Source organism: Lissotriton helveticus, chromosome 7 (assembly GCF_964261635.1).
Source record: "Lissotriton helveticus chromosome 7, aLisHel1.1, whole genome shotgun sequence".
Lineage (NCBI taxonomy): Eukaryota > Metazoa > Chordata > Amphibia > Caudata > Salamandridae > Lissotriton > Lissotriton helveticus.
In genome coordinates, this window is record NC_136068.1 from 253,649,791 (window position 1) to 253,668,615 (window position 18,825).

General features: G+C 45.3%; 1 protein-coding gene across 1 annotated transcript in view; it reads right to left on the reverse strand.

Annotated features, from left to right (window-relative positions):
* PEDS1 (plasmanylethanolamine desaturase 1) overlaps positions 1-17,210 on the reverse strand; it is a 215,378-nt gene extending 198,168 nt beyond the window's left edge. The window contains exon 1 of the mRNA XM_078652029.1: positions 16,979-17,210. Coding sequence (XP_078508155.1) covers positions 16,979-17,144 — 166 coding nt within the window. The 5' untranslated portion in view covers positions 17,145-17,210. The remainder of the gene's footprint in view (positions 1-16,978) is intronic.
* Positions 17,211-18,825: the final 1,615 nt, after the last annotated feature.

Here is an 18,825-nt window from a genome sequence, read left to right on the forward strand (position 1 = left end):
GGGAGCGACAGGAGAGGGAATGGAGGGGTGAAAGGCAAATGGTGTACACGGTTTAAGGAGGATGGATTTGTTGCAAACTACAGTGGGAAGGAGGGGAGCCCGCAGAAGAGTTGGATGAGAGAAGAAATATGTCAAACAGCACAAAATGAAGGAGTCCAGAGTGGAGTGGTAAAGGAGAATAGAAAGGGAGAGTGGGCAGGGGAGGGGGCGGAGCGGGGAGAGGGAACAGACGGAGCGAAGGCAGATAAGGGGAGGGGGGAGGAGAAATGCGACACGGCGGGCAGGGGAGGGGGCGGAGCGGGGAGAGGGAACAGACGGAGGGAAGGCAGATAAGGGGAGGGGGGAGGAGAAATGCGACACGGCGGGCAGGGGAGGGGGCGGAGCGGGGGCCTACGTGTGTGATTAAAAAAAGATCAGAATAAACCATGTTTGTGGGCTGGGTCTGCATGGCGATGTTGAAAGCTTAATTTGCTGTGTTTAATTTGGGGTTGAAAGCAATGTGGGAAAGAGGAGAGGAAGTGAGCAGGCAGACACAGAAGCCAAACAGTCTGTGTAGCTGCCTTTAAAAGAGTGGCGGAAATGTCAGGGGGTCTCGAGGAGCCCCTGCAGGATGAGGTAAAGGTGTTTATCAAAGAGGCATTGAAAGGGTTAGCTCACCCCAGTAGGCAGTTGTCTGTCCTTGAGAGACATTTCAAAGGCATGTGCGGGCAGACCTGGACTCTGTGAGGGCTCATGGAAGGGCTGGATGTTTACACCAAGAGGCTCACTGAGGTCATCAAAGTGTTGCCGCCAAAGTGATTGCGGGCGCTTAATGAGATGTATACCTCTCGGGTGGCCTTTGGTGGAGGGGGCTGGTCTGTACTCCTGCAGTCTGACTGGCGAGCGGCAGAAAGAAAATACTGCTTTTGTATGCGTTCGTTTGGAACGGCTTGGCTTCCATGTTAATTTGTAGTGGGTAAGGCAGTGGCACTCGGAGCCCTGACTGGCTATATTGTGTGCATTTGGGTGGACCTGCGCCGGTTACCAGTCTTTGCACTGGTGGGGACGAGCTGCTCCTTTGACTGGTTTTCGAAGCACTTGTTCACAGGTGGGACTGTCGAACCTAATGTTTAGTACGTTTCGCAGTTGGTGTGCTTATAGGACGATATTCCTCAAGAAGACCTGGACATATGGAGGCTAAGAAGTGACGCAAGAGACTGCATGTTTTGCAGTCCCGTCAGCAAGATAACGCAGTCACAGATCCTGGGTCAAAAATAATACTTATGTTTTCGCTTGTAATATTGTATGCAGCGTTTTTTTACATACTAGCAAGTTGTTACTCTTCAAGAAACTGAGGATGCAAATGACTAAATACAAATATAAACAAGGCAGGCGGCTGGGGGGAGGAGAAATGCGACGCGACCAGGCAGGGGAGGGGGCGGAGCGGGGCTGTGGGAGGAGTGCGGGAACAGACGGCGAGGGGAGGAGAGTAGGAGGAGGAGAGTAGGGGAGGCACGGCCTAGCGGCCGTGCAATCAAGAAGTGAGGGGGCGGGAGAGTAGGCAAGGCAGGCGGCTGGGGGCATGTGCACGCGCTTTTAAGCTCAATGCGCATGCGCATTGAGCTTAAAAGTCACGGGCACTGCAAGGAATCGCCACGATTCCTTGCAAGTTGGACAAAGAGTGGATAAGCCCCCATAGTCTCGCTTGCTCGATGCGCATCGACAGGCGAGACCTAAAAAATACAAATGAACAGAGACAACTTCCGTTGTGAGATACCTTGAGGAAAGGGGAAGAGATTTGGTGGCTTTTTTTTTAAAGCACCATTATCACCACTGCATTTGCCGTTTTAAAAGTCTTGCATTTCATATAGACAACGTACCCCTAAAATCATCTCATAAGCTTCACCCCTGCACTCAGCCCTGCTCCTCCATTTCCTTAATCCTTACCATAAAGTTTCAGAAGGTGCGCCAGATTTCAAAACATGTTGATCTGAGACCCTCATAAGCAACAACAAAAAAAAAGTCAGGAGACCTATTATATTCTAGACCAGAGTTTCACCCCCTATAACCTGGAGGGCTTTGGAGAACAGGTGACAACGCCTGAACGATAAGAAATACTCTCATTTCCACAATGAACAAACAATCAAGCAGGAAAACAATACTGAATTTAAGAAAATGTTAGCCTGGTTTCAAAAACTAAAATTTGTGATATTCAGGAAGTTAAGAAGTACTTCTCAAGTACTGTTCAAGGCTAGTTCTTGAACCAAACTGTTATCTTAGAGAGCAAAAATAAAAGTTCATATGTTCAAACAAATAAACATACAGAAAACAGGATTGTAAATTTAAGATAGAAAACTAAAAACCTCTAAATTCGAAGTTACAGTCCCTCCCCAAACCCTAAAACACCCAAGACCAAAATAATGAAAACGAGACAGGACTGGTGGTTGGGAGATAAGCTTATGGTTAGATTAGCTATAGGGATCGGTATTGGGTTTCTGCAACTGAGGAAGAACAATTACTTTTGTTCCACGCAGTGGAATCAAGCAAATCATTTGTAACAATATTATTGATCCATGCTGAAAGAAAAAGTCTACTAAAAGATTCAAACTTGTAACTTCAACTACACATAAATCTCTGCAGGGTGTGCACTGACCCACTAAACTATCTTTTCAGCTTTTGGTGGCTACAATATTAACTGCCGCTCATTGTTGAGTGCAGATTCATTTCAAGCACCACTGCAAGGGTCAACTATATGCAAATCCAAACACTGAGACTATGTCTTGGTTGTCAAGAAACGGAGTAGATTATCCGTAGAACAAATATTCCTAATCAACCAACTGTGAATCTCAGTTTTCAATAGAGATGGCTCAACTCCAAGTATTCCACAGGTGGTATGTCATGAGCGATACCCCCCAGAATAGATTAATTCACCTACATTTTATACCACATAAACACTTATCTCTTCTACAATAATCTGGAGTGAGGACTTTGCCGGTTACCTATTCATCCAATTGCCTACAGAAAGTCAAATTGATGTTACTTTCATCAATAGGTGATTCAGACCTGCCTACCTACCTACAGTGGAAACATTGGAATGGTATGGGAAGGCATCTTGAATACTGAACACTCTATGCAGCCATACTATACGCTATATAAACCGCAATAACATTTTCTTCTTAATATTATTAGCCACATTGCTAGCTTACTTGTGTATAACGTTCCCTTTAAGCTGGCAACTTCGTTTCCATGTGACCGTTTAGTTATTCATCCACTCCCGACTGCTCATGCTCAAACATCCATATGCCTAAATCACCATTCAATTCAAAATTCCGACAAGTGCCCTCATGTCTGTGCACGCGTAGCAGGAATATATATTCTCATCTAACCTGACTAATCCCTTCCACTCCAACCCAGTCTCCTACTAATTGGATATTAACAGAAATGGTGGTAATACACAATTGATATTTTAATGCAAATCAGTTCCAGGTGAGTTTGTGTTGCAAGCAAGCACTCCTCAAAGAAAGATGGCCCCCACCCTCCTTTCTCGCTGCGCATGAAAGAGGGGCATTAAAGGAGGACTCCACAACAATGCACACACAGCCTCAGCTATACTACCCAATTTACAAGTCATTAGAATGCTCTTGTTTTTCACCAATGCCCTTTATTGGCCACAGAACATAAGTTGATCACTACCCACTCAGATGTCACCAAACAAAAGAAAATGTAGGGGTAAGACGGCTCAGTCACTTTCATTTGTGAGAGTGTTCTGATGTGGAAAACGTTCTGGAAGATGTTACACTCTACCAAGAAGAGGGTGACCTCACAAAACAAACGTACACCTTTGTTTTTCGTCTCTGCTGCAAGGGAGACGCCTAACCTCGAATGTTACACGTCCTGTGGATCGTTCAGCTCCTTCAAGCACATCGAAATGTAATGACAATCTAGAAAACACAATTTTTTACCTACTCGTTTCCATGGTAAAAAAAAAACCGCAGACATAAGCACAAGAAATTCACACCCACTATCCCTTCCGAATGCTTGCTAAATAAGGATGGCCATAAGCAATAAAGCACAGTGCAAAAGACACCTGAAACAAATTAGAAGTAAAGAAACCGATTTCCCAAAAGGTCAAAAGAACATGCTTCTACTTTGTGGAGGGAATTTTGTTCTGCTTTAACTTGCATGTCGCGCTACTGATTGGAAGGGAGCTACAAGGGAGTCTCTGGGAGAAATAGGTCCTCTGATCTCAAGATGTCCTCCAACTCCTTTAACTTTACTCTGCCTACCATATCCTTTTAACCACCCTAACCAAATTATTTTGGAGAATGGCCATACCCCCCCTACCGCAGAGAAAATGAAATGGCTAGGCTTCTTTCTACTCTACATGAATGCTTCACTCGAAATAAAAACTGAATTTCAGAGTCGCCTCCTATAGTCAGATAGGAACTCTGTCTGGAAATTAACATAGAACAAATGAAGTGTTCCCTGTAGGTTGAGAGACCCGAAGGGGGAGTGAAGGGGAAAAGAGATTATGGTCTAGAACGCAGGGCCTCCGCAGAACACTTTTCAGTTACTCTGTTATTCACAAAGCATTTTGTTCTTTCAGACTGTTGGCCTATTGGAGCTGCATTTCTAAGTTGCCCACTGATACAGAACCCCTCATTTTCTGGCATAGATTGGGTTCTTTCACACATGAAAGGAATTTTATTGATCAGCTTTGAACTGCAACTGAGAATTATGGACTCATCTGGTGGTGTTCTACAAAGGGAGCTGTAAGAAGTTGGGTTATTAGTTGTGCATTTTGTGAGTCCTGCACAAGTGATAGGTCCACCAATGCCTCGGTACCGGGAACTAAGTACCCCATTGTAGCACCTGACTGTAAGGATATCGAGGGAAAGGAGTCCTAAACCTACTAGGGGGGACGTGATGTGGGCTTGTAATGTCCATTCTACGGCACGCAACAACAAAACTCAATAAATTGTCCAGTCAATCCTTTTGAAAAGGAATAGTATGTTACACACACTACTAAATACTATCCATTAAATTACAGATATATACACACGTCAGGAAAATAGCTTTTGTATTTTACCTATAGAGGATGATGAACCACATAATTATAATGCCCCCCAACCTGTACCAGAAGAATCATCAAATATAAGGGGCTATCATAATGTAGAAGGCAGGCCTAGTGGCTTTGTCAACTTGTCACCACATTAAAACAGCCATGTATTTGGATCCACCATTGTAACAAATTGACTCAATCATATTAAAAATGCATTGCCATGATAATACACATTTTAATATTCATTAACAGGTATTTTCTATTAAACATTTCAAATAAACACTTCAATGCAATACTGAATATATAGTAATAATAATAAATCTAAGTCTTTCTTTTACATCTTTAGGACACATAATGTAGCCATAGGACCAACCACTAGGGGGTCCTTGAACTGAGTGGAGGAGCAAAAGCTTCAGCTCCCCGAGTGCTTGAAAGCCTGTTCTGAGGTCCTGAATCGAGTTACCCAGGAGACTTAAGTTTTAAAATCTATTAAAGACATCTGGGGGTGACAGGGAGACGGGGGGGGGGGGTCGGTGCTGCACTCTCACTTAGGGAATTTGTTGGTGGTGCCCCTGCCCTGCCCACCCTGGTGCACCACAGAAGTAAGCAGGGTATTCAAATTAACTGTTAAAGGGGCACTCAAGGCCCAGAGCAGTGGATAATTAATTAGTGGAACCTGCCACTTGGTTTATGTTGTTGTGCAGCCTTGCGCTGAGGCACTCATGTTTTCGGATGCTTTGGTGCCAATTGGGCACCACAGCCTTCCTTCTTTGTTTTTAGAGGTAGCGCAAAGAGACAACTAATGCAGGCCAATCGGATTTTCTGGTCTCCAGTTCGAGCTCGGACTCCAGTGGATGGGAGGACCTGGCTCCCTCTCCTGGTGGAGTGCAAGCAGGTAACCAGCTGCGGACCTCCGATCCGCTGACAAGAGCATGGGGGCAGATGAGGAAGAGCACATTGCTACGGGCTCTGACCAACCCAGGAGAACACTGCAGTGCTCCAGTGTCTGTAATTGTTCTCTTCATCCCAAGTGATGGCGTCCACAACTGGAACTGCCTGCATTGTGCTGCACTGTGCATGCTGGCTGTCTGTCTTTGCATCAGCTACCAGGGAGATGGGGCCCTCAGGGAGCAAACAGCCGTTGGGGGAGGGTGCTCAGGCACACCCACTCCCTCAGTAGAGTAAATACATTGTGCGCCATCACCCACACACAAGCCCACCCCTGGGGTAATTTAGAGCAATACAGCAGATCCCCACCGTTCCATTTTCAAAGGTCAAATAATTACCATTGTACATATCTAGACCCATTGGGACAATTATCTCGTCCTTTGGCTCATTTTGCTCCTGGTGATTAGGAGCATTTTTAACAGGTCTCTTGGTCTCTAAAAGAGTGTGCTTGGTTGATAGCCTGGTTCTCTGGCTCCCTGCACCAGCCTTCTCTGTCTGGCTGTCTTGGTGGCAAATGGGGAAGTGGGAGGGGGGGCAGTGAAGTTTAGTTCTTCCTCCAAATGGTTCTCAGAGGACACAAGATGCCAGCACCATTGACACTCAAGAGACATCTCGCTGACATTGGCACTGGCTCCTTATTCCCTGGGATCAGTTGGGGGAAAATCTCAACTCAACTGCCTTCCTGACTGTCCTCCAAGGCAGAGAGAAGGTTGGAGCATGGAGCCTAAGAACGAACTTCCAAGCCACACATGCTCGTTTAAGTGCCAGGAGCCCTGGGGGTCAGCTGAACCCAAAGTCATTAGCAGGGCATCAGGTGGCTCTCCTTCCAGCTTCCCGTTACTCTGCAGTCGTCTTCCAGGTCCAGGGACTTCTTCCCCATCTCTCACTTGTAAAGAATTCTCCTGCACAGCATCCTGGGACAATCCAAAATGTTGATGTCAAGTTGTCTCCGAAGAGCTACTCTGGGGGTCTCCGCTCAACCCCACCTGACACCACTGCCAGACCCCTCCCTACCAAACCATCATAAGGTAGCCCCTCGTGTGTTAGTTCCACATGTCTGGGCTTCCTCCCTTATGCAGTGGGCCCGGGCTGACGTGTTGTTTAACAGCTAATTATCAGATGTGATTTTCCTCCCCACCTGTTCCTTCCTAAGAGGTGAGCCAATCAATGATAACTGCTTACTTTACATGTAAAGGCCTTTGTTGGGAAGCAGAGTAATTAACTTGGCCCTGCAGCTGGGACAAAAGTCAGGATTCCGATTATGAGTTGACCCACAGAAATATGACAATTCTTGATTTCCAATAAGATGTATAGGTGTGTTATTGGGACCTCCATATTTAACTCAGTGTGCATGTTTTACCAGACTTTGACACATTGCTGTACTGTGTACGCCTAGATGGAAAGAAACTACTCAAACAGAACTCAACGAGTCAGACTTACACCTAACCCATCCAAACACAAAAAGCTAGTCTGCGGAGTCCCCCAGGGCTCCTCTCTTAGGACAACCCTGTTTAATGTGTACATGACATCCTGAGCCAACGGCATCAACATTGTCTCCTAAGCCAATGACACTCTGCTCATCCTCTCCCTCACCAACACGAGCAACACTACCAGGACCAATGTAATCTCCTGCATGTCCAACTAGACGTGAGAGAACTTTCTTACACTCAACATGAACACAACGGAGATCCCGATTTTCCTGGTGGCTACCCGACTTAGGTCCTATGCCCACAGACCGTCCCAGAACCCTCAACATCATCTTTGACGACAAACTCCCCATGAACAAACAGGTCAGCGATGTGAATGCATTCTGTAGCCTCATCCTCAGAATGCTTCTCAAAATGTTCAAATGGCTCCCCACGCACACAAGACACATGTCACCCACTAGGCTCTACTACTGCAAATTACTTTACGTCGACATCTCCAACTAGCTCGCACAAAACTCCAGACCATCCAAAACACTGCCACCTTACTCATCCAAGACGTCCCCAGGAGTGCTCACATCACTACCTACCTCACTAAACTACATTGGCTATTTCTCCAAAACATTGCCAATTCAAGCTGCTCATCTGCACCTACGAAGCCTTCCACAACGCCGGACCAGCATACCTCAATGACCGACTTCAACTCTACCAACTTTCCAGACCTCTCTCTCCCTCGTACAGGCCCCCCCACATCCGCAGAAGAAAATCAGAAGGGCCCGCCTTCATAGCCACAAAGAACTGGGATTAACTTCCTCAACACACCAGGACTGCTACTCCACTTCTCAATTTCTGTAAGAAAGACCTTGCTGTTCAACTAAGAGCACTGTCCTGCCTATGTTCCTGCTCCAGCACCTGGATACCCTCACAGGTAACATGCTGTGCCATACAAACTGATGTAACAAACTGCACACTAAGGCAGATTTCATAAATATGTAGAATACAGTTTAATCACTATAGAATATCCAGTAAACCCTAATGACCCGTCTATGAATGTCCAATAATAAGGCTAACCCAGGTTAGCACCTATACTTGTGAAGTCCCAACTGGATGAGCACGACAGTAGTCTCACACACAGCCCGCACACTCATATGTACATCATTGTTTACTTGTAACCAGCCTATTGCTACTTATCCTACCTGCAATGCAGTGGTCTTCACTTAAATTATGGACACTGGAGGTAAACAAGCTCAGTCCAAGTACTGTAAGACTCAGGTAGTGAGTCACCCACAGAAAAAGTCCTGGTAATCAAAAGCAAAAACTCCTGGTGGATTAAATGGTCAGACCCCATGTCCAATAGGAGTCAACTGGCCAGTAAGTCACTGGATGGATGTGCATGCGGAGGAGCAACCCAATCCAACACTAGGATATGGGCTACGCCACATTGAAGCGCATATCGGGTACAGATATGAGAGTGGCCACCTTATGGGTGCTTAAAAGCCATGTGTGTCTGACTGTCTCACATTGCAAAAATAGGATCTAAATGCTTTCAGACAAGAAAAGACAACCAAAGCCACAGGCTCATGGATGCAGCATTTTGTGGCCTATTCCAAAAAGAAAACCGCCAACTTAAGTTTAATATGTCCTTGGGGAGTGGTGAGGGGGCAATGAAGTGGAGTCATAGACTAATTGACAGAACCTTGCTTTTTAAACGATTAGATTTGTGCCTCACCATCATGTCCTCACCTTAGATCATCACTTCTCAATTTTATCAATGATCCTTCTACTGCCAAATAAGTGTGATTCTTTAGCATCAAGAGTGTATGCTTCATAAATGGTGAAAATACACACTCACAAACCGCTGTCAAAAAAATATATTTTGTTAAGCTTACTCTAACTTCTCCCAAAACGTGGACATTACAGGAAATATAGATTTCTTTAAAATTAAAGATGAGACACAAAGATTTACCTACAGTTCTCACTTGGCCAAGCCACCGACCCAGTGAAAAACTGCCTCACAACCATTCAAGCTTTTATGTTGATGGATTAGGTGAATGTGACCACTACCAAATCAGTTTGCCTTCTTTGTCAAAGCCAGCAACACTTGGTCTATTAAAGCTTGAGGTGATTTAATACTGGAATTCACAGATTACAACAAACCTCTGGTCTTCTACAGTTACTGCCACCGTAGCTTCTAGTTGCATTGTGCACAAAAGACCACAGTCACCCAAAATCCACTGGCCCTTCACTGCAAAGTTAAACACTTCCTTCTAGAAGAATGCTTCAAAAAATCATCCAGGTGCTGGTTCATCAAAACTTGACTGCAACACCTACCAGCAGGCATCTGCCAAACCCATCAAAACATATGAAGTGCTTTCTCCAAGCACAGATTACACCACTTTTTCAAAACCTCATTAGAATAATTCTAATTTTCACGTAACTCCACTGGCACTCTGTGCCCAACTACAAAAAAACATTTTTTTAAATGATGTAGTCCATAGAAAGTGGTCAACAAAGACAAAACACTCCAATAAGCGATCAAGATATCTGGATGACTTTGCAAGCAGCGCAACACCATCTCCAAGCTGGCGTATGGAAAAAGATAACAAGCATTTGCAATGCAATAGGTCTCGCATTTACGCAAGTTTGAGCTTTTGACATTGCAAGTGACAATGCTTTTTATTTTTGTTTTCATTTTTAAATCATAAATAAAAGACATTGTCATTTACAATGCCAATAGCTTAAACTCACCTAAATGCAAAACCCATTGCATTGCAAATGCTTCTTAAGAGGGCGGCTCAATGAAAGCTAAATGCTTGTCTCCCTGGCAGTGGCGTTGCTGTCCTCGGTGTGGGGGAATGCTTTGCCATACAGTTCAACAAGAACCTTTTACAGACCAACATGAAATGGCACCGACTTGACGATGAACAAAAGCCTCCACACCGTCCCTGCTGGGGGCAGGCCGAGCTAAGCAAACTTCACACAAAGCTGCTGCGGCTGAAGTGAGTCACAGAGACACGATGCAAATGCAGAGTAAAAGTCTCAGGTTTTTGCCACTCATCCATTGACAATACAACTAATTTCCTGTAAAGGGTGACTCACATGAGAAACTGATGCACATGAGTCCCAGCGTTTAAAATGTGGTTTGAATGAGGGGCGCACAGACACATGACGGGGTTTAATCGAAAACAGAAAAACACATCAATCTACAAGTTTGCAAAACTGGGCGATATTTGTAAAGAAAATATATACTATAATCATCATTGTGTGTTAGTACTTTTTCTAGAGCCACCTCAAACCCTCTTGTATTAGCTTTTTTTTTTTAACGTTTGACGATTACAAAGTTGAGAATAGGCAATACTACGTGGTCTTTGGGCTTTTTTTGTTGCAGTTTTACTTAGCACAAACTCAACCCGAAGATATTAGAGCGCTTTACACAAGCACCAGTTGCGTTACCGACGAACATATTCATTTTTAGGCACGTAGTGATTTGCCCAAAATCACAGCCTAAGCATAAGCCTCCCGCCAGACTCGAACCCGGTTCACTCAGCTTCAAAGTCAGAGGTGCGTGGAAATCCCACCCAACATATTATAAAGCTTCAGCGTGCCCTGCTCCACTTTGTCCAGAAATTACACTTTGTATTATCGCGCTTTTGGACTGTGTTATCGTTACTCCAATATTGTGATTTATTTGAAACAATGGTACGGTTTGCTTACCGCCATGTGTGCTTGCATGGCGCTCTAGGCGGGCTGTCTGCGAGAGAAACATGACATTCTTTAAGCGGTGGGAGGGGGGCGAGAACCCTCATTGTCTGCCTTCAGACGGTTGGCTTGTTGTGTGCTCAGCCAGTGAGTCCGAGGGGTTTAAGTACACTGGACATGAGCCACCCAAGCTACCCCTGGGCTACAGGAAGTGGGAGTGGGAAACCAGCAGCAGCAGAGCCGCGTTACCGAGCAGTGAGTGCAGCGCACAGCTGCAGCCATGCGGAGGGGCGTGCAACGGACGTCAATGTTAATTAACAAGAGGGAAACAAAATAAAACAATCCCCAAGCGTAAAGTAATAATTAAAATTAATTAAACGCTACACAATAGTTACGCCAAACCCACATAGCAATCGGCACAAGCTCCAAGCCGCGTGCTTGTCCTTGACCTCTGTGCATACAGATCGGCACAAGCCCCAAGCGTATAGGAAAAATAACAAGCTGCGCTCTGGTCAGCAATGCTTCCGGGTCGCCGCAGGCAGCGCGGCGGCCCGCCCTGCACGGGGAAGGGAGGCAGCTTTCGAGGAGGACAGCACCTGGCCGCGAGCGCGTTCTCGTGCGCGTGACCTTAACAAATCGCCGCGCGCGGCCAGTGCTGTCCTCCTGGAAAGCTGACACGCTAACTATAGGTCTTTGGCGAGAGCGAGCTTCGCTCGCTTCTAGCCGAGACCTAAAAACTGATGCCTGGTTGTCTACGGCCCACGGACGTAAAACTCCATTAGTCAGTGACTCCTACTTTGGATCTAAAAAAAAGCCCAAAAGACTACTTGACAAGCAACATCTTGCCACTATGTAACCTGCTGGCTATTAAAAGCAAGTGAACTATCCAATTGGACCCCCCCTGTAACTTTGCCACTTCACACTCACCAATCTTCCTTCAGTTCAGCCTTCCTCTCAGTCACTTGCCATAGCACTTCTGCCATCTACATCCACTACTGAGCAGCATTCTTTCATCTTAGCTAGGAATACACTAAATAAATACGCACATATAGAAAGAATACAGAATCATCAAGTTTGCAATGAGACATTATGGCATTAAAATTGGTTATGAGCATTTGTATAATTCCTTCTGCCATTAGTATGGCACCCTAGTACTTTATTGATAGAAGGACCCTTTCCACTCAGTTCTGGAAATCTCATTGATCGGTTGGTTATAGTTAGTATACATGTGTTTAGTGTTAGCTTAGTAACGGTTTAGATTGCTTAATGGTAAAGTAAAATTAGTGTGATCCTGGTAGAGATCGTTGTAGGAATAAATGGATGTACCATAGGGCTCTGACATTTTTTTTATTGCTCCGAGTGGTAGCAACTCAAATTATTTCATAAACATCATTAGTAACTAAATAATGAACGGTTCAATGAGTATGAATGTTTTAAATAATGTTAAGCTGGCAGCGTTGTGTCCTTCATTTTCTCCTTCATGATCTGACTACTGGAAGGGCAATGACGTACATTTTCCAAAGAGGCAGCCAAAGCACTTTAAAAACAACAAAGAACCATGTATCAGGAAAAACAAATCCCATCAGTAGGGCATTCTCCACCCCTCTAATGCTACTGTCTAAACACTGCCTCCCTTCATTATCAAACAATACCGAATGACGGTGCAGAAATCCTAAGTCTTGACGCAGGGTCCACACCCCCTCTTATGGAACAGACCAAAGACACGTTAATTACTTAGACGTATGTCTGCATCACAAAACTGAGGTCATGAGCAACCGTCTCCAAGGTTTACGGTTACCTTGTTGGTAGAAAGCTACACCCTCCAAGGAGACGAGTCCTTGCAAGAACGAGCAGAGCATGAAAGCATAGAGGGTGGAGAACACTACACTGCATGCATTAATTTTAAAACCAGAGAGGCCCTCCGAAACAAACAAGTGTACTTATGGACGCTACTAACAACAGTCAGAAATGTGCCTGGCAGTGAGAAAACAATTTTATGGAGCGGCCACTGAGTAAAGATTCTCGTGTAGTTAGCCATGAACCCATTGTCTATGGACAATTAAAGCAATAACAGGCCCGCTAAATGTTTCAAGTATTGTTTAAATTTTTTTTTTTTTAAGTACCACACGAGCACGTTACTAACAGGGCTCTAAAATGTTGTTAATTAAACATTGTCACAGGGTTTTGGTTTTATGAATCACTTACACAATAATCTACCTGCCAGTTATTCTTCTTTAAAAAGTTGACTTTTCAGCTTTCAGAAGAACTACTTTGCTAACGCTTTTCTCATAAAAAAAAACGCACTGGTTTTTCTCTTCGTACCATAATTAAATCCCTTCCCAAAAATTATGTAAAGGATTAAAATCTCCAATCGCACCGCACTCTTATGGAACGTTCTTGATTTCTTTAAGTGAACACCCAAAACCAGTATATTCTGGCTCGTGCAGAGAAAGGGTGGTTTCTTCTGGTAGTGTTTCTCTGTTCGGAGTTATAAATAAATGTCCTTAAAGTACTTCGGCAACTTGCAAGTCAGAAGTTGTAAACAGCATTGTATAAACAAAAAAACAGTATCACCGGTAAACATTCCAGACCCTGGGCAAGCGACCCCAGCATTTCAGTTGATTCAGCCCTGCAAATGTTTTTAGCTTAAATGAAAACATAAGTACATGTGCTAAATCAACTGTTGCTCTGTCCGTAACAAAAAATTTTTAAAAAAAATCTAACTAAGGCAGGGATTATGAAAAAATGTAGGCTCAAATTATGTGGCAGTGGTGGGTAATTGTGGGGCAAAAAGGCAAACGATGTGGCTTGATGCAGCATTTTTTTATAGCAGTTTATTATGTTTTCACTTGACGTCCTCAGCACCAGTTTAACACCAGATTACAGCGATATGAAATTAAAAGATAATCACTTCAACTGTAGAAAGGGACTGACAAACGGCAGCACCACGTGTGCATCGTATTCAGTAGTAACCTTTTTGCGTTTTAGCTAGAAACAGTTTGGTGTTGAAATCCACAAACTATTTGGCAGATGGTAGACTGTGTGAAATGCATAATGATGCAGAAAAACTTGCCTTCGGAACAGAATAATTAAAGAGGTCCCTATTATACCCTTAATGGCACAGGTTTTGAATTAATCATAAAGTTCCTCCACGAAGGGTGGTTGGCCAAATGGCTCTTGTAGACAACCTGCTACTACAGTGAAAAGTTCATTGAATAAATTAATTCAGACTGAAATTTGTAATCTTGTTTTGCATGAAGATAAAATAGACTTCTGTATTAGATCACAATGGGCAACAGGAGGACAGTCCGTCATGAAAAGAGGTGGCCAGTGACAACAACATAAGCACCTGATATTGGGCATCATGAAATGGAGAAAATGTGCTAAATGTAAGTCACTGGCGAGTTCTCCTACCAGCACTAAACCCACACCACTGCCAGGGTAAGAAGGCCAATTAAAATACCCGTTTGGGTGACTTTTCCTTGTCTACCTGTACTCTTTACATCAAAGATTAGAATGACGCCCAAACAGTGTCTTCTTTGGTGTCTGGGCTGCAAAACCTGTGTGCAAAGTGGGAGTGAACACGTTTTCCACATGCTCCCACCATTAGGGTTTTCCTCTTCAGGAAGCAGTTACCACATCCACAACAATCATGTAACCCTCAATACAATGGGTATGCCCGAGTGGCAGGCTCAGTATTACTTCTAAGCACATCTGTAGACAGGGCACCATCAGACTGCAGACTAAGTGAAACAAGCATTTGCAATGCAATAGGTCGTGCATTTGCCAGAGTTTAAGCTATTGGTATTGTAAATGACAATGCCTTTTATTTATCTTTTTGGATAATTAACACAAATAAAATGCATTGTTTTGTGCAATGCCAATAGCTCAAACTCTTGTAAATACGAGACCTATTGTATCCCAAAGAAGCAGGCGCATTGCTTGGAAAGTGAAAGTGTGCACGGCACGCTGAATGTTGCAGGAAAGCATGTCATGCCTGCAGTAGGAGAAACTCATTATAGAAAATAGTGCTTACAGACTAAATAAGATGTACCATGTAACAACCAACGTAAAAGGGCCAGTCCTCATGGGAGGTTACAAAAAACGACAAGGTGGTACTAAGGAGGGACTAACAAGCTATTAACGAATCAGAAGCCAGCATTTACAAAGGACAATGACAAGCCACTGACAAATATGGGCAGAGAGTGGGCGGGGCTTCAAGTCCATACTCAAATATACCATACTTCACAGGCTCGACCTAAAAATAGGACAACAGGCCTTTTTCATCTTCACATCCGGGAACTGGAACAACATCCTGTATAAATCACAACTGCACCAACCCTGCTCCAATTAATGGAAAAGTTGAAGACTCACTTCTTTAAAGTGCACAGCATCACAATACATTAAACTTACACAACCCAGCACCTCTCCTATTACTCACTGGCTTTAGTTTGCCTTTGATGACGTACACCCGTCCGCTGTGTTCTGGCTGGGTTTGTGCTACAGAAATACGGTACACCAGGGCTTTAAGTGGACCGAGTCTCACCAGTGCTGAGCACCTGCAGTTTTTTTTTAAAGGGGACCAAGAAACGGGTCCCTATGGGCTCTATTTTGTGCCCTGGCTCATGCAGTCCGTCTTTTTTCCGGACTGCAGAGATAGCAGGCACATGGATGTGCGTTGTGATGTCACCAGGGCTTTAAGTGGAAGCTTTTTCAATATTATTTACAAGGCACAGTAACTGCATATTTATCTTATGTAACTAACAACCACCGACAAAACCAAGAGGTCTGACTTGTTGTCGGTGTTACTTGTATCATATCTGGATGCAATGATAGAAACAGCAAAATACAAGTCGGACGGCACACTATACTAAGCACAGGTATTTAGCTTTCCTGTTTTAAGCAACGCCCTTAATTACATTGACCCCCCCCCCCCCTTGAGACCCCCGAGTTATTTTTACCCCACTTAAAGCCCTGCTGTACACATACATACTTCTCTCGCCTCCGACAACACCCACTCCACTCGGGTCTGTGTCCTCTCCGTTCGGACATCGATGAGCCGAGGTCTTAGAGCCACTCACAACTGCCATTAGAGCTTCTACATTGCGTTACACAACCTCGCTCTGCAATGTTAAGGGCGCGTCTCCTAGCTCTCTGTATATGACACATGGTGAAGCCCCCACTCTGTCCCACCCCCTCCCAAAATGACATGGGCACTTCTCTTAGTGAAGCAGGCGCATGGCACTTTTTCTACACCCACCACAGTTGTATCATTACCCCAACATCTCGACTTTCGTGGAGGAGGGTGCTTTACAGTGTGCTCCTTATGCTTATGAATAAATCTATTTAAACCGTTCCCTGGTTTTGAGGATTTGTCTATCATAGTACTCCCACTCGAAACACAGAGAGCATTTCCCACAACACATGCCCCGGAGCTGGGCGTGTTCAGTCTGTCACCCATGCATTTCGAATTCCTGACCAGGGAGTATCCCCTTTCCTTCAAGAAGGGGAACACGGATGGATCACCCTGGGAAGGCCAATGCACTTTCTCGCCAGACACAGGGATCACAGTTCGTCTAGCCGGCGCTTTCCTATGCACATCTGCTTCTTGGTTAAGTAGCATTAAACACATACACGCTGTACCTTTGGCATTAACTCTCTCTTCACACATCATTAAGCTTTTTCCCCGGCTTCGCTCATCCTGCCCCACCCCTTCTCAAGCCAGCTTCAAGGGCGAAAAGCTACAGTGCATTACTTCCCACCCGTCTCACTACGTCTGTATGCCTCTCACTAGACCCCCATCCCTTCACATTCTCCAACGCCGCAGCTACTAAACGGTCTCCCTGCCCCGTCCTGGGTGCCATACCTGGTGAGTACAGCTCTGCCAGCTCCTTGGCCCCTGCATGCTGGGGACCCCATCTGGGGCCGCTGTCACTCTCCCTGTGTTGGACCACAGGAGGACAATTCTCGACCGCGGCCATCCTGCAGTCCTGCTGCTCCGCCCGGCCGCCCCCTTCCCTCACGCACGCCATCTTCCCGGCGCGGCCCCCTCCGACCAATCCGAGCTGCGGCCGCTTCCGGATGAACTCATGACCCGCCTCTCCGCGCGAGCCCGCTTGCAGCCAATGGCGACACTGCAAAACAGCAGCCATTCACAGGCACTCTCTCACCGGTGACGTAACGACCAATAGTAGTGCAACATAAAGAGCGCCCTCAACCGGTGTCCCTGCTCCTCTTGACAGATACAGATGTAAGACTTTTGTGCGCATGCCCCAAATGTAAGAGGCGTGTTCATACAGATGAAGGGGCGCGGCCATGTAAATCTTTCCTTCCACGACAAACCGAGGGCTTTCGAACTCGAAGAGTGCCAGCATTGTGTCTTCACAGGTTTTTGTTTTTGCTCTATCGCGGACTATTTTCGTCCTTGGATGTCGTCACAGACTGATTTATTATGCCTCACTGTTGTAAACTTAAACTCCCGCCTTTCATTTGGTATTTTTTATATGTGTCTGTTCAGATTATAGAGTTAGTGAGCCTACGTTTTAGGGTATGAAAAGAGTGGCTTGGTGGGTAGGGTTGTCGTCATTTTTCCATACATGCCAATAGACCCGATTCAGACGGGAAACTCCCTATTTTTTAGTTGAAAAAATCTTATTTTGGCAGTGGCGTGAAAGTTTAATACTTAGAAGTCAATTAACTAGAGGCACGTTATGTTTAATTAAAACAGGGCTCTTATCAAATGTAATGCACACGCGACCTGCCGGTGCATTGTGACGTCAGGGTGTTCTACCTGACCACCGGCAGGATGACAGTTGAGAGTTGACAATTGCTTGAGTGGTGACTGCATATAGACGTGCCTTGGTGTCAGGACTATTCTTGAATAAAGGTGTTACAACTTACCTGCCTGACTGGTCATCTTTACAAGTTGGCGACGAGACGGGGATCCTGACACCACGAAGAACCCACCAGAAGCCTTCCAATCTGTTGTTGGGTACGTCCTATACTGCAAAGCGTTGCCATCTCATCTGTATTCCGCTATAAAAGAATTGGCGATAAGCGGAATCTCCAGGATAACAGCTGTTCCACCACGCAGGGATTGCGTGTGGTATTGTAGTCACGGATTGTGACAGTGACGCAACAGTGTTCGTGTTCATCAAGGGAACATTCCTGGAGGCAGCATTCTGGACGTCGCTCTATACACCATTTTTAACGGGTGAGTTTGAATGTGTCCAGCTGCTTGTGTAGCCCTGCACGCTGTCAGGGTTTCCATGGTTCACCCCCTCCGGTACGAGTGAGGGAATTTTGGAGGAAGTTTGACTGATCTCCGTGCTTTGGGTGATTCCCACCGGGAGATTACAAGGGACTTTAGCCATAGTCTGGGAAGTTGTTCCTGTTTTCCCACACATCCTCTGGCTTGTTTAACGATTTCGTGGGTGTGAATACGGTGCACCCTGCTTGTGTGAAGATCCTTCCGTCCGTGTGAGGAGAAGAGTGGATGCCTGAGGGGATCGGTGAGGAGCGGATGCATGAGGAGATCGGTTCCATGAAGAGAAGACTTCGCGGTTCGGATTCGAAGCGTGTGCCGCCTTCCTAACCAAACGACACGACGCATCCTGAGGAGAAGATTTTCCTGTCAGGTTTCGGTGTGACCGTCAGTGGAACGCACCGTTCAACGACGTCGGGCGGCCATTTTGGAAAAGTGGGACGCTGTGT